Source organism: Scomber scombrus, chromosome 9 (genome assembly GCF_963691925.1).
Source record: "Scomber scombrus chromosome 9, fScoSco1.1, whole genome shotgun sequence".
Classification (NCBI taxonomy): domain Eukaryota; kingdom Metazoa; phylum Chordata; class Actinopteri; order Scombriformes; family Scombridae; genus Scomber; species Scomber scombrus.
In genome coordinates this window covers 11378081-11392355 of record NC_084978.1, presented here as the reverse complement: position 1 = coordinate 11392355, position 14275 = coordinate 11378081, and the positions used below count along the sequence as shown (strand labels likewise).

The following is a 14275-nucleotide window of genomic DNA, read 5'->3' as shown; positions in this document are numbered from 1 at the left end:
TTTTACTTCTTTCTCAGACAGTTGCTGCTTGTGATCTCAGTCATATTTCTTCCCTACCTCCAGATTTTGACCCCAATCTCGGCATGATGGCTGGAATTACCCCCATGAACCCCATGATGCCCAGCCTAGGTATGGTGCCTACAACCCTCTCGCAGGATATACCGGTTGTCAAGGAGATCATCCACTGCAAGACCTGTACCCTCTTCCCCCCCAACCCCAGTAAGTCATGATCTCATGCTGATCCTAGAACAACAGCTGCCCCCCCACTAGGGTCTCCTTCCAAATGGCCACTACTATGAAAGCTATCAAATTGTAACATTTTACTAATTTTTCAACATCTTGTGGCCTTCTTCATTGGATGGGATTACTCAATTGTCATAGAAATAGTTTGTTTATTATCACAGGACTTCGGTGTTGAATTTCAGTCATGCAGTGTTATCAGGGCTGCAACTAACAACCATTTTCATCAATAATTAATTTGATTACTTTCTCAGTTAATGAATCAGTCATTTGGTCCATAAAATGCCAGACAGTGGTGAAAAATCACAACTTCTCGGAGCTCAAGTTGACATCCTGAAATTGCCTGTTTTGTCTGTTTTACTAAAATTATAGACAAAGAAAAAACAGCAAATATTCATATTTGTGAAGTAATTTTTGCTTGGAAATTTACTTGCAAAGTTCTAAAATATTTAGATCCGAATAGTTTTATCTACAAATCCCTTCAGCTCTAAATATTTTACAACTTTTAGCCAAAAGATCTGCTAACTTTAATTAAATAAGAACAAAGAAGGTGAGCAATTAATATTGTTATGGCAGATGTCGATATGTGTGTTTGTTTGGATGATTCACCGTGCTGTTGTTTCTTATGGCAGGCTAATACTTTTATTCAAATTTAATTCTAAGTTGGTATTCCAAGATGGAAAACATCAATCAACAGTGCCAGAGTGTAGAGATGACAACTTATGTTTCTCTTTTTGCACAGCCATCAACCTGATTATGATGAACAGAATTTTCATGCACACAAAAATTTCAGGATAAGTTACTTTGTCTGTTCTGACTAGAGCTTTGCTGCACAAGCTTTTGTTTATATTTATCTCCCCTCCACCTTCCAATTATCCCAAGATAGAAAAGAGATAGTGGGGGGCCCTTTGATTGATTCCACACTTGGTTTTCAGATTTCGTGCTCGAGAACAGTTTTTTGCCTTGGGACTTTTTTCAAAAAAGTCTTGCATCTTCAAGGTTGAGCTAAACAAAAGCTCCTCACAGCAGTAGCGTTTGGGAGTTAACAACTCTTTCACAAAACAAAACATGCACTCTCACATTCTCTTAGGCAAATAAGTTAGGCAAAGCTGGTTTGAAGATATGCTTGTATATCTGTGGTGTGTTTGTGTGCTCATTGTAAACTGTCATTGTCACAATATGGCGCAGAGGGAAAAGCTGATTAAAAGTTTAACTTCACAGACGAAACATTTCTGACTGCGATAAAATTAACTAGGCACTCTGTGCAAGGACACACATTCACCCTGAGGCTGAATGAGGGATCAGTCAGTCAAGAAATCACTCAACAACTTTCTAGAGTGTCACAATCACTCTGTGACACAAGTTGAACTTGTTTCCCTGTGTTGTACAGTATGTGTCCTAGAATTCATACATTCATTGGATGTATGATTAAATAAATAGTAAATTGACAGAGTATGAAATCAGCAGTATAGTTGTGAACAGTACAGTGTGTATAGTTTGGGGTATTTGTCAGTGAATACATGCTACAACTCCTCAAGACCCAAGCCAAGTTCTTGTGTCATGTTTGCCACCCAATTCAAGTGAAGTTAGCTCTGAAGTTAGCAACAACTTTGGCCCAGACTCGCTAAACATGGAGTCCTTCAAGGTGGTTTTAGCATTTTAATGACAATCTCAGCCAGTCCTCCAAGTTTTATTCTGAAAACTCCTCGTTCACTTTTTTTGGTTCCACAAGATATTAATCTGTAAACTGAGTGTTTTCAATAGGCAGACCTCTGAGAATTCTTCTCATGAAAGTAAGATGCAGCAACGTATCATACACTTAATCCTTTATGGATTTGCGTGTCTGGCAGGATTGTGCCTTCACAAGTCTGTTTAGTGCCGGGTGACCTCTAGCATGCACTGCGTGTGATGTCAGTCTGAGGTGTAGTGCCCCCCTTAGTTTGGGAGCGATTTGCTTCCAAAATGTCAAAAAAGAAAAACAATTGAGAATGAAATCATTCAGTTAATTATTTTGGTGACTACTGCTGGTCACTTACCCTAATGCAGTGTTTGGGCATTGACTTTCTAGTTCCAGTGTGACAAGTTAGTTTGAGTAACCTAAAAATGGCATGAGTGCTCCAGTGAAGCTGATTTCCTTTGCTATACTTCTTTCACAGCCCTTGAGAAAGGATTACCTCTGAGTTTATATATTGTGATATGGTGTTTCTTTGATATGAGCACATTTTTTTGACCATATTTAATGATCTCTACTGGATATGAAAGGCAGCCAGTTATGCAGATTTAGTTTTTATTTTCATACATGTATTCTAGCATCTGTGCATATTTCCTTGTACTTCAAGGATTGTCGTTAATCCTCAGTGTACAGCAATAGCTTATTGTGTGATGTTTGGGCATTTATATTTGATTTAATGCATTCAGTCATTTAACTCAGCTAGCCTCCTTGGATTTATGTATATATTATAGCCTAGACAGATGGGTTACATCAATACTGTAGAAATGACCTGGTTTATATCCATGCTTGTGTAATAATGCTGCAATGTGATACTTAAAGTACCATTGTTTCCCTATTCTTTTTATACCACACTGCATATGTATGTATAAATAAAGCATCTCAACATCTCACATCTATCTCCTGGATTGGACCTCATATGGGAGTGGTTAGAGAAGACTTATAGGTAACTGGAGGACATAGGAAATGCTCTTTTCACTAATATAGAAAACTTTCCCAAAGTAACAGCTGTTTTGTGACTTGTGAGCTGACTTAGCTAGAGGCTGCAAAACAAGATGACTACCTTCTTGGCCTCTCATTATGAGCTTGGAGCACCAACAGGTTGTTAACGCCAGTAAATTGTCGGCACCAGGACGCTTCACTAGCCTGAAAAACACTCACAACAAAGCAGCGTCAGCCATTAGCACAAGTCTTAGCTGTAAATTAGCAGTAAATAAGTAGCTGTGTGTGAATGTCTGTGGATGGTGCAGCTGTTAAATTCATTTTTGGGTTTTCTTGGTTGCAGTGTTAGCAGTTAGCTGTACATAGCAGCATCATGCAGACAGAGCTAGCAGCTGCCAGACTTCACATCTGTTGGGTCCCCACAGAACTTCACTTAGATTTAGACAGTCCAGAAAAGATTTATGGTTTATCTGCTGTTTGACAGGCAGGTAAGAGGCTTCCATATCTGTGAGTGTAGCTGTGCTGTCAGTAAATAGTCTGAGCCAACAAATGTTGCAAAATTAAAGAATTCAGGCAGAAATAGTTATTTTTCTGCCTCTAAACTGCGAGATTGTTAAATCAGGGTTTCCAGTGAACTTGGGTATGAAGGTTCACTGGAACCTTCAAATGATGATCAGTAAGTGTGTGTTCATAAATTGTCCTTTAAATCTGTCTTGAACTCTGCTGGCGAGATGCAAAATTTTAAATGTGTAAAAAATATATGTAGTTTGTCTAATTGAAATACGAAATTAATTTGTTTTGCTGGTGTCTGGGTTCATGCTTATATGATAAAAAGCTGGGGCATCCAGAAGGAAGGATCCAAAAGGGCCAGTCAAGGTGGATCAGTCATCTACTCAGAATGCACGTCGGACACCTCCTGTGGAGATATTCCAGGCACGTCTAACTGGAAGAAGACTCTGAGGCAGATTCTGAAAATGCTTTTGGGATTATGTATCCTACCTAGAAATGAAAATGACTCAGGATTCTCCTCAAGGAGCTGGAGGACATGGCTGAAGAGAAGGGCACCTGGGATACGTCTGGGAACCTTTGCAGCCATTGGAACCTGGACCTGCAGAAAGCTACGGAAAATTGACAGATAGACAGAATGCCTTGTTGAGCTTTTTACACACTTAGGAATAAAACCTGCACTAACGCACAGTTTATTTATCGAATAAGCACTGCTACCTGCGAAATTCTATTGAATTTTATTTTCAGATTTTAGGAAATCTGATGTGAATGTCTACTTCTTAAGCAGCCTTTCACATTCACAAAAGATGTAAAATATGGCTGTAAGTGTTATTTTTGGGAATATTATCTTTTTAGCATCTCTCTCACAAGGTCTGCGTTGCCTCGCAGTATGACAGGGTGGACAAGGGAATGGAAGGGGAAGACTATATTTACATGGACAACATATTCAGCTTTTTGCCCTTATTCCAAAAAATATTATAATTTTACAATATTCCCACTAAACTGTTTACATGACTAATGAAAAATGAATATTGCACTGATATTCTCGTTTACATGCAGAAGATTTTCAGAGTTTCCCTCTGCTTCAGTGGGAACAGGAATCATAAGATCTCTGCAGGGAGTGAAGAAACCAGCGAGGTGAAAAACATTAATGAGCTGCTGCCTGTTTATTAATTGACATTGATATGACTGGTATTGTAAATGAATAGTTACAGGCACATCCAGGACAAAGGTTGTCCCATGATGTTTACTACACTGCTGAGTGTTTTTGGTGCATCCCACCAAGTCGTCACCATCAGTCCATGGCTGCATGTTAGAATAATAAGCAGTCCATCCCATCCCTGTCGTGGAGAAGGCAAGCTCTGTTTTCCCACGTCCCACGTCCTAATCGGAAAATGCTAAGTTCGGAAAAAGGTCTAATTCAAAATATCCAAACAGCATATGACCCCTATCAAATTTTGAATAATATCATATTTGTAATAATGGTGGAATATTAGCGTGCATGTAAATTTGGTCACTGATGATGGAGGCGTGTCATTATTTCACAATGCTCATTTTCACAAGTACTTTTGATGATAATGAGTAATGTTTAAAGACGGAAATGTGAAAACACAAAAAGGAAGTGTTATAAAATTGCTGAAATATGTGTATCCATAGTACAATACAGTTTGACTATACTACAACATGGAGCCTACAGAAAACTGTAATGGCATATGAAAAGTGTTCACAAATTCCTCTGTGTGGAAATGTAATACTACTGAAAATGACTGTAATATCAATGATACAACAGTATCATTGATACATCTAACATGATAGATGTATTAAGAACGCAGGTTATTTGCAGTTTGTCGAGTAACACACAAATATATACAAAGGGAAACAAGTATTGCTACTAGTTGTGTTCAGGCCTTTAGCTAATATCACAGGGAGAGCACTGGCTGTATGCAATAAGGTTGCATATGGTGTCCATCACAAGTAGTCATTACCCTCTAGCTACATACACTCAACCTGAAACCACGTGCAGCATCCCCTCTGACTGACCTTTAGCTGAGCAGCAACAACCCTGCAGCCCTCCCCCAGCTCCCGCACGCTCTCCCATTTCCTCGATTTCCTCAGTGTGCATCCTCATCAAGCTCTTTTCTTGTTGCTTCCTTCTCTCTTTTCTGCATTCAGACCTTACCTTCAGCCTCGACCCCTTTTCGCCTTCTCTGCCGCTGCTTCTTCCCACTCACCTGTCAGCGCAGAAGTGTTTGTTAAATGGTTTGTAAAGACTTTATGCTTATACATTTGGAACATGGGTCTCACTTTGATAGTCAAATTGGCCATTAAGCTTTGTGTTCTCTGTCTTGCTTACTCTCTCCAAACTATTGAAGCAGTCTGAGTGAGATATGTCATAATTACCTTTAAGGAAAAGATGCAATACCTGCTTTTGAGCTTTGAGGATCCTGTCAATATGTCCCAGTGTCACATGCATACATACACACACACAGCTCTCACACACTTTTTAAAGCCTAAATGATTTTGCACATATTTTGTTTTTTTTTAGCCTCACTGCTGATATTAAATGTTGTACATAGGGTTGCAAAGGGGCGGAAAATTACCGGTAAATTTCCGGAAAATTTCAAAGGGAAGTTAAATTGGGGAATTTTGGAAATATTCCCAAATTGGAAGCTTTCCATGGAAATTATCGGAATATATGGGAATTTATGAGAATTAATGGGAATTAACTGGATATTGGAGTAATTTATACAAACTTTATCAACTGTATACAAACATAAATATAAACTTTTTGTTTTGTCATAAGCAGACATGCATGCAAAATAATACATTTTTAAATGAAATTTTGACTGATTTTTTTTGTAATAAGAACTTTAATCAATTCTTATGAAAGAATTGGGTTCAAATTTGTGGCTTCAATAGTCCAGGGTTTTAGAAATCATGTGTGCATGTGATGGAGGAATGCACAATGCATGTACGGGGTGTGACCCTGCAGGAGGTAATGTGCTGTGTGCATGGGATTGAGGAATAGGGTAGATATTCAACTGTATTTGCATTAAATTAGGTTGTTTTAACCAAGATTATGCTACAAGATAGGTTTTTTTCTAACTACATTTAAGTTCCCTGTTATAGGCTAACATGCAATTTTGTAAATGTCCAGTTTATTTCCGTTAATTCCCATTATTCCTGTTAATTCCCATGGAAAGTTCCCAACTTTGAAAATTCCCAGAATTTTGCAACCCTGGTTGTACATGAATGATGAAACTGTTGGGAGACTGTCATAACAATTCTTCAGTTTATTGATTAGTTGTTGTAATTTGGGAGGTGAAGTATTTTCAATTAAATTGTCCCTTCATAGATAAATGTAGTCAGGCAGAAGGCAGTTTCTAAGACAGGACGGCCCAAATGTGTTAGCAGGCTGATAATGTCCGTTTTAACATGTGATGTATCTTCATGTGTGCAGATTTGTGCTTATTGTTCGTTCATGCGTGACATGAATGCACTAAATGTGTTTATTTGAGTCTTTTCTAAATGCAGTTTATTTTCTGAATAACAGTCAAGGGTTGAAGTTTTCCTCCCTTTAGCAGCCCTCAGACCATAAAAATGTGTTTAGCCAGTTGAGGTGATGGACAGCAATGACCTGTGTAGCAGACCAGTGGGTGGCCACACACGGCAGCCCTTTCTGACAGGGCTATCCTTAGAATCAGGTGTATTTACTTCACAGTGGCCTCCATATTTGTCTCTTAAGTTTGATAGCGATGTCTCAAAATAAAAAAAACATCCACCAGTGTATTAGTTATTAGTTAAAATAATATCTCAAAATACAGTATGCTAATTTACATTAAGCCTCAATCCAAAACATAGCCTCACTGAGTGTCCATAAAAATGGAAAACTAATGCGATCCAGTCCATTTAGTCCTGTATTAAATACTGGTGTTGAGAGACCTATAGCTTTTAGCTGTTGTCCACACTGTCAGATTAAAATGTGAGGTCATTTTCTTTGAGGCTGTAGTTTGTAGCTATTGTATTTTCAGGTGTTTCTAATATTTATATATACTAATACTAACGTATTATAATGGCCAAATATTCTGTATAATGCAGATTTTGAACGCACATTGCATTCTCTTCATGACCTGTCAATATCAGGTCTCTCCCTCATGTTTATTTATTTCTTTTTCTCTTTTTTTCTACTCTAAACCCTTTATCCACACTTTTCTCTCTTTTCTCAGGTTTTCCATCTGCATTTTAAAATAATCAGCCTTGAAGTTTCTTTCCCCCAGTTATTCAGAGGGACACAGCCATTGAGCTACAATTTGAACAAAACATTAGTTTTAAACTCTTGCTGCCAGCAGCATTCTCAACACATATCCTGCAAAAGCTGCCCTTCATCCTCTGTTTGTCTGCCTCAAGTTCACCTGCTTGTTTAATTTGCATAAAAATGCAATCAGTTGGAAGATTTACAAACACATTCATGTATTGTGTGATATCATATATTCATTGTAATTCAATCAGGAAATCATGAATAGTTCATCCAGATCTTTTTTGGCAGATTTGCATATAATGTCCTAAACAGTGAGATTCAGAAACACTGCAGGAAGCTGAGAGGATCACACTCAACTCTCTGCAAACTCCTGTTAGCTAATTATGAATTTACTTTGGATTGGAGCCAAAGTAACAAAATATCCAAAACTTTCTACGACAATTTAAAAAATGTTTTAGTCACAACATAAAACATTATCCTTATGCTGCACTGCTCCTTTTTAATGTCATCACTGGTCTCCCCATCACCACCATCAGCCACTTGTGGACCAAGAAGGTAACTTAATTTGGATTGCATCTGCCAACAAAGCTTTTATTTGCAAGCTTTGTCTGCACCCCCTTCACCTTTTCTGTCCATCTCAACTCAAAACTAGTTAATCCACCAACTCTGGAGATGCCAGTCAATATTTTAGCTTTAACAGCCACATTCAAAGACGAGGCAGAGGGAGAGTTATAGTGGGAGCTTGTGTGTGTAACAGAGTGCTGGTTTTGTCTCAGGGACTTAAAGTTTGGTTGCACAAGCCACTCTGACAGCAGAAGAATTACGAGTTAATGCTATTTTCTTTGTTTGGTTTTTTTCACCAGAAGAAAAGTCTGACTTTGGATTGTTTTGTTTTTCACTGCTTGACATCTAACTAACTCCTTTTCTCTTTGTACACAGTTTGTTGCTTTATTTATTATTATATTATTAGAAGGCATCCTTAATAGGTACCAAAAGTGCATCGGGTGGGTCCTCTAATGTGAAGATGCAGCAGCTCAATACCACAATCTTCATAAATAGCTGAGCTCTATGTTTTGTAATGTAGAATGAGACCAGAAACTCTATTGAGAAGCCTGTGACTAAAGGTGAGGGTGAAAATTAAAATGAAGCCGATAATTTAGAGTTTTTGTTTATTGCTTTGTTCTGTTTTCATCACCACAGTCTGATGCAAAGTCTGTATTACTTCTGCCAAAGCACCAGACTAGTGCTCAGTCTTAAAATCCATTTGGTTACCTCAATTCCTCCACTTGGAGTTCATCAACCAGACCCTCATGGTACACTTCAGGTATCCAACCAAGGCCAGCCACAGTTCTTCTCAGAGTATCAATGTCTACAGTGGAGGGGCTGGTCGATAAGAGTGATTGCAAGGCCTTTCTAGCAGACGTCCAGTAATACAGCATCCACAGCGTTCCACTGATTAGGTGGTTCACTCCTCATGGACGAGGCTAATCACATTCATCATGGATGAGAAGCCTGATCTATTGGAGATTAGATCACTCAACACTCATCGGGGTTGAATAAGTGATTTCTACAATGGCAGGAAAGGATTTGCAATCACTTTGTGGCCAAAAGGATTTCATTTTCATGCATGGAATGGTTTGATATTAACATTTATCTAACAAAAATATGATCTGAGCACATTGCTCCCAGTTATCATTATACATGCATCGGGTTTTATCATTTTTTAGGTCATGAGTGCAATGTTTAAAATATGACGTAATTGAATTTTGCAGCATCAAGCTCCAGAATGTCTTTGATCTCATTGTATATAGATTTTTTTCTTCCTGTCTTCTTCCTTTCTAAATGTTGTGTGACCTGGCCCACAGGTTTATTGTTCTCAGCCTCAATCTGGAACTTGACCCTAGGCTCCTCTTTTGATTTGATATTTGTGCCTTGTGAATATTATGTATTTGCTTTTGTTTTCATCCGCCTTTAGCTTGGTATTGGATGCTTTGTCATAGAGGCCTATATTTAGGTGTCGAAATGGGTTTATGTTGTATTTCTCCGCAGGTTTTTGGAGTGTATCGTTTCCCTCTTAGGAAATTGTCCTTAATGGATCTTTTTATTGTATAGAATAAGACTGTCAGCTCCTGTTTGTACAGTTGTCTTCACAATGCTTTGGCTTATAAATGTAAAACTATTTGTCCATTTTCTATTGTCTAGCTTGTTTACTACTTTGTCTGTTTGATGTCTTTATACACCCAGGTTTTTGTTATTAATTGAACCTGTGCTCAAATATTGGCTTTAAAAGTAAGAATTAAATTAATACAGTATTATTGGATGGGAGCTACAATCCTCCAGCTTCTTTCCCTGCTCAATTTTAGACAGCATCAGATTGTTGTTATTTGGATTCTCTTTTATTGACATACAGGCATATGTATTTCATTTTGAGTAAAAACAAAAGACAGGAAATCAGACCATCTCCTCAGGTCTGCCTCTATGATTTCCAGCTATGGTATAATCATAACAGGATGTTCTTGTCATGGGACATATTGTTTTCAGCTTCTCAAAGAGCATAATTCATTCTCTAAATCAGGTTTCACTGGTTTTAGGACAGCTGAATAATGTATTGTCTCTACATAAATACTGGTGTACCCGTTTTATTATTCAGATAATTCATTCAGCCCAGCCATAATGTGCCTAACACTTAACGGTATTTCCTCTCCTTTGTTCCACTACTTTTGACCAGACCTTCCACCTCCAGCCACGAGAGAGCGCCCTCCAGGATGTAAAACAGTGTTTGTTGGCGGTCTGCCAGAGAATTCGAACGAGCAGCTCATTATGGAGGTCTTTGGACAGTGTGGCGATATCACCGCCATCCGCAAAAGCAAGAAGAACTTCTGCCATATCAGATTTGCTGAGGAGTTCACTGTGGACAAGGCTCTCTTCCTGTCTGGTAAGCTTTCGCAATCATGAACCCTTCAATCAATGTGTGAGTGCTTATGTGTTAAGTGCATTCCTGTCAGTGGAATTGCCACCTAGATGAATGCCAAGCAAAAAAACAGAGTTCAAGTAGCTATTTCGAGAACCCCTGGGTCTAAAAGTAACAATCTGATTTCATGACACACAGTTGGAATACTTCATAATCTTGAGCAGACATTGAACTCAGTAAACGAGGTTAACTGAGCACAAAATGATCAGGTTCTTTAATAATAAGTTGAAGGTACAAGATTGCCTTTTTTTTTTTATTTTTTTTTTTTAATTAAGACATCTGTTATGACTAACGAGGTACATTTCAGCAAAAATTATGACGCATGCTGTGTTCACAGTGGCAACAATGAAATGTTTTAACACCGTCCTCTCCATCGCTGGTTAAGACTCATGGGTACTGTAGGATTCAGAGCTAACTGTAATTCCAAACTTCAACAGAAAAATATGATTTCTTAGAAGTAGTGTTAAAATACTTAAAACTGACAGCCATACCAAAACCTATAGGATCATTAAATCATTCAGGAGCCTTCCATGTTTCTATATAAAGATCATTTAAAGAGAATTTTAAAATGGGAATTCACTGTGGGGAAAAATACATCCAGAAGCAGCAGCTCCTCTCACTCCACAACTATACTGGGTTAGCCATTAGAAAAAATCAGTTAAGACACTCGACATGGTCGAAAAATAAATTCAGCTACAGACTGCTACAGGCTCACACACACAACAAATGAAATAAATGACCTTAAAGTACAAAAAAGTATAGTTTCTAACCATGTAACACCAGCTTATGGTTTCTTATCTTATCTTCATTTTCACAGCAGCCTCTGGAGGCCTGCCGTCTTAAATCTCTTTGTGCAAACTGCAGGCCATATATTCCTACTTTTAAAAACCCATTTAACCTAGCAGCCAATTCAGTAGTATTCCCAGCATTATTAAGTGTGTGTTCATGCATTTGAGTGTGTGTGTGTGTGTGTGTGTGTGTGTGTGTGTGTGTGTGTGTGTGTGTGTGTGTGTGTGTGTGTGTGTGTGTGTGTGTGTGTGTGTGTGTGTGTGTGTGTGTGTGTGTGTGTGTGTGTGTGTGTGTGCGCGGGTTTAAGAATGAGTTGAATGAGAGATCCTGTGATTTCGTCTGCCTCTATTCTTATAGTGGGATGTGGAGCTGAGGTCCATATATTAACCAGATGACAGAGCTGTGCTGTTTTCCCATAAATAATATCCCACACACACACATATACACACACTGTTCAAACACAGTGCCAGCAAGGACCCACACTCCAGCATACTGAGGTCTCCTCATATGAAATATTGAAGTAGTGGTAGATTGGAAGCCTGAAGCCAGAGACTGACGTAGAAACCCCCGAACCACTGCCCCCCTCTCTTGTTCTGTGTTGGGCCTCAGTGAATCACACTGGGCATCATTACAGTGTTTGGCTAGATCGCACACTCACACACGTGTAACCAAACACATGACTCTGATCATTTCAACCAATTAAATCACAAAATGGGCATGATTTCACTTCAAATCCGCAAACCAGCCATTAGTGAAAATTGAGTAAGGGCGAGAGAGTTAGTATAAGAGGGAAGAAGTGTGGAAAAGAGGGGGTAATGAGGGATATTGTGGTCTTTCAGTGCCACTAGAGAGGTAATTGGTCTCCCTAAATCTCTCTCGTGTATTGACAGGAAAAGGTTGCAGGCCTTCTTCAACAAAATGTAGAAATCCAACAAGCAAAATCGGCAATGACAAGATTAAAGAGAGTGGTGGTCGAAGATTAGACCTCAATAAAAACTGTGGTCAGTGTTTTCTGTCTAATGGTCTAAATACAATTAGTGGAGGATGATGATGGAAAAGTGGAAAAGAAAAGATGGAAAAGAGACCTCACAAAGTAAATTAGTAATGCTCATTTGTGTACCTTTTCTTGTGTTTCTACTTGTGTCTCCGGCTCCTGTCTTTGTTTCCTGTTTCTCCGGCTCTTGTCTTCCTTGCTGCTCAGTTGAGTCATCTTTGTGCCTCCAGTCATGTTTGTAATTTGCATTTAAAAGAAACATGGTTTCCCTAATTCAAATATTTGTTTGTTCATTAATTTTTTGTAAGCAGTCTACAAGATGAAAGACTTTGAGTGATTATTGTACATGTTTGCTAAATCACTGGGAAATAAGCAGAGTTTAAGAAACCCACATGTGAATGGGATGTGTGAAGTTGACAGCTGTCAAAAATTAACTGCACTCAGGCATCTCGGTGCAAACCAAGTAACCATGACTTTGTCAGTTTGAATCGGTGTAAGACCTGTGTCAAATGTCACCCTCTTCTCTCTCTCCATACTATGAAGCATCTAATGAAAGGCTAAATGCAATTTTTTTTTTTTTTTAAGTCCCAAAGAAATGTGGGGCATTTAAGCACCTGCAGAATGCACAACACACTGTGAAAATCACATCAAACTGTCTAAGCAGACAGATTACCTTATTTTAATTGGCGAGTTCCCTGCTGTCCCATCTGCTTCCTCCCATCATATTTTCCTTAATTCTTTTTTTTTCTTGGTGCTCCTCCTTTTGTTTCCATTTTTAATCTTTCCACTTTCGTCTCTAGGTTACCGTATCCGTTTGGGCTCCAGCACAGACAAAAAAGACACTGGTCGTCTCCACGTGGACTTCGCCCAGGCCAGAGACGACCTCTATGAATGGGAGTGTCACCAGCGCATGCTGGCCAGAGAGGAGCGGCACCGGCGCAAGATGGAGGAGGATCGTCTCCGGCCCCCTTCGCCTCCTCCCATTGTCCACTACTCAGAACATGAGTGCAGCCAGCTGGGAGATAAGATCAAAGGTTTGTGGACATGACCACTGACAAAGTATAAAGCATGTACAATATGATGTGTTCATGATTAAATAACACAAACTATATAAACAGAGCTTGATAAAAACGTAAAACTATGGATACAAATTATTTGTTTGTTAACTTAAGCGTGTTTATACCACAAATTGTAAAATAGTGTGTGTGTCTGTGTGTGTGTGTCTGTCTGTGTGTGTGTGTGTGTGCTTACAGGACATATAGGATTTACAGGAATAGTCTTTAACTGTAGCTCATAAAACTGACAGTGCAGTTTTTTGATGTGCTAAGAAATTCATAGAATTTATTTTCAACAGACATTAGCACAAAGGCTGTTAAACATGGTATATCGGTTTATTCTCCTCTAAGCACATGCTCCTCTCTTATCTTGTCCTTTCTCCTTCACTCTCTTCTCTGCACTCTCCGTTCTTCTCTGCTCATCCTTTCCATTTTCCCTCCTCTGCTTTCCTTACCCCTCTTTTCTCCGCTTTCTGCCGAGTTTCTGGCTGAACAAACATGTTTCACTAATGAGCAATGACACTTCCAGGTCTCAGTCACAGTTGCCCGATTATTTGAAAAAAATGGCTGTGACTTTCTCACACTCCACCATCTGTGCATCTTTTTCAGTTCTCCCTTCCTGGCCCTGGTGTAAAGAACTCTAACACGATGCTGTTTTGGCCAAGGATTTTTTTCTGATCACTTTGGGCTGCTGTTATTAAAACACGCATCCTGGCTATCAACTGTAGATTACAGCTTACTCTTTCCCTGAATCTTCCACCCAGAGGGGAAAAAAGGGGTTTAGCCCTCT

General features: G+C 38.9%; 1 protein-coding gene across 1 annotated transcript in view; it reads left to right on the top strand.

Annotated features, from left to right (window-relative positions):
- The window catches only part of enox2 (ecto-NOX disulfide-thiol exchanger 2), a 175275-nt gene that overhangs the window by 134983 nt on the left and 26017 nt on the right, over positions 1-14275 (top strand). Inside the window, exons 6-8 of the mRNA XM_062425353.1 lie at positions 64-219; positions 10405-10611; positions 13231-13464. Of these exons, the coding sequence (XP_062281337.1) occupies positions 64-219; positions 10405-10611; positions 13231-13464 (597 nt within the window). The remainder of the gene's footprint in view (positions 1-63; positions 220-10404; positions 10612-13230; positions 13465-14275) is intronic.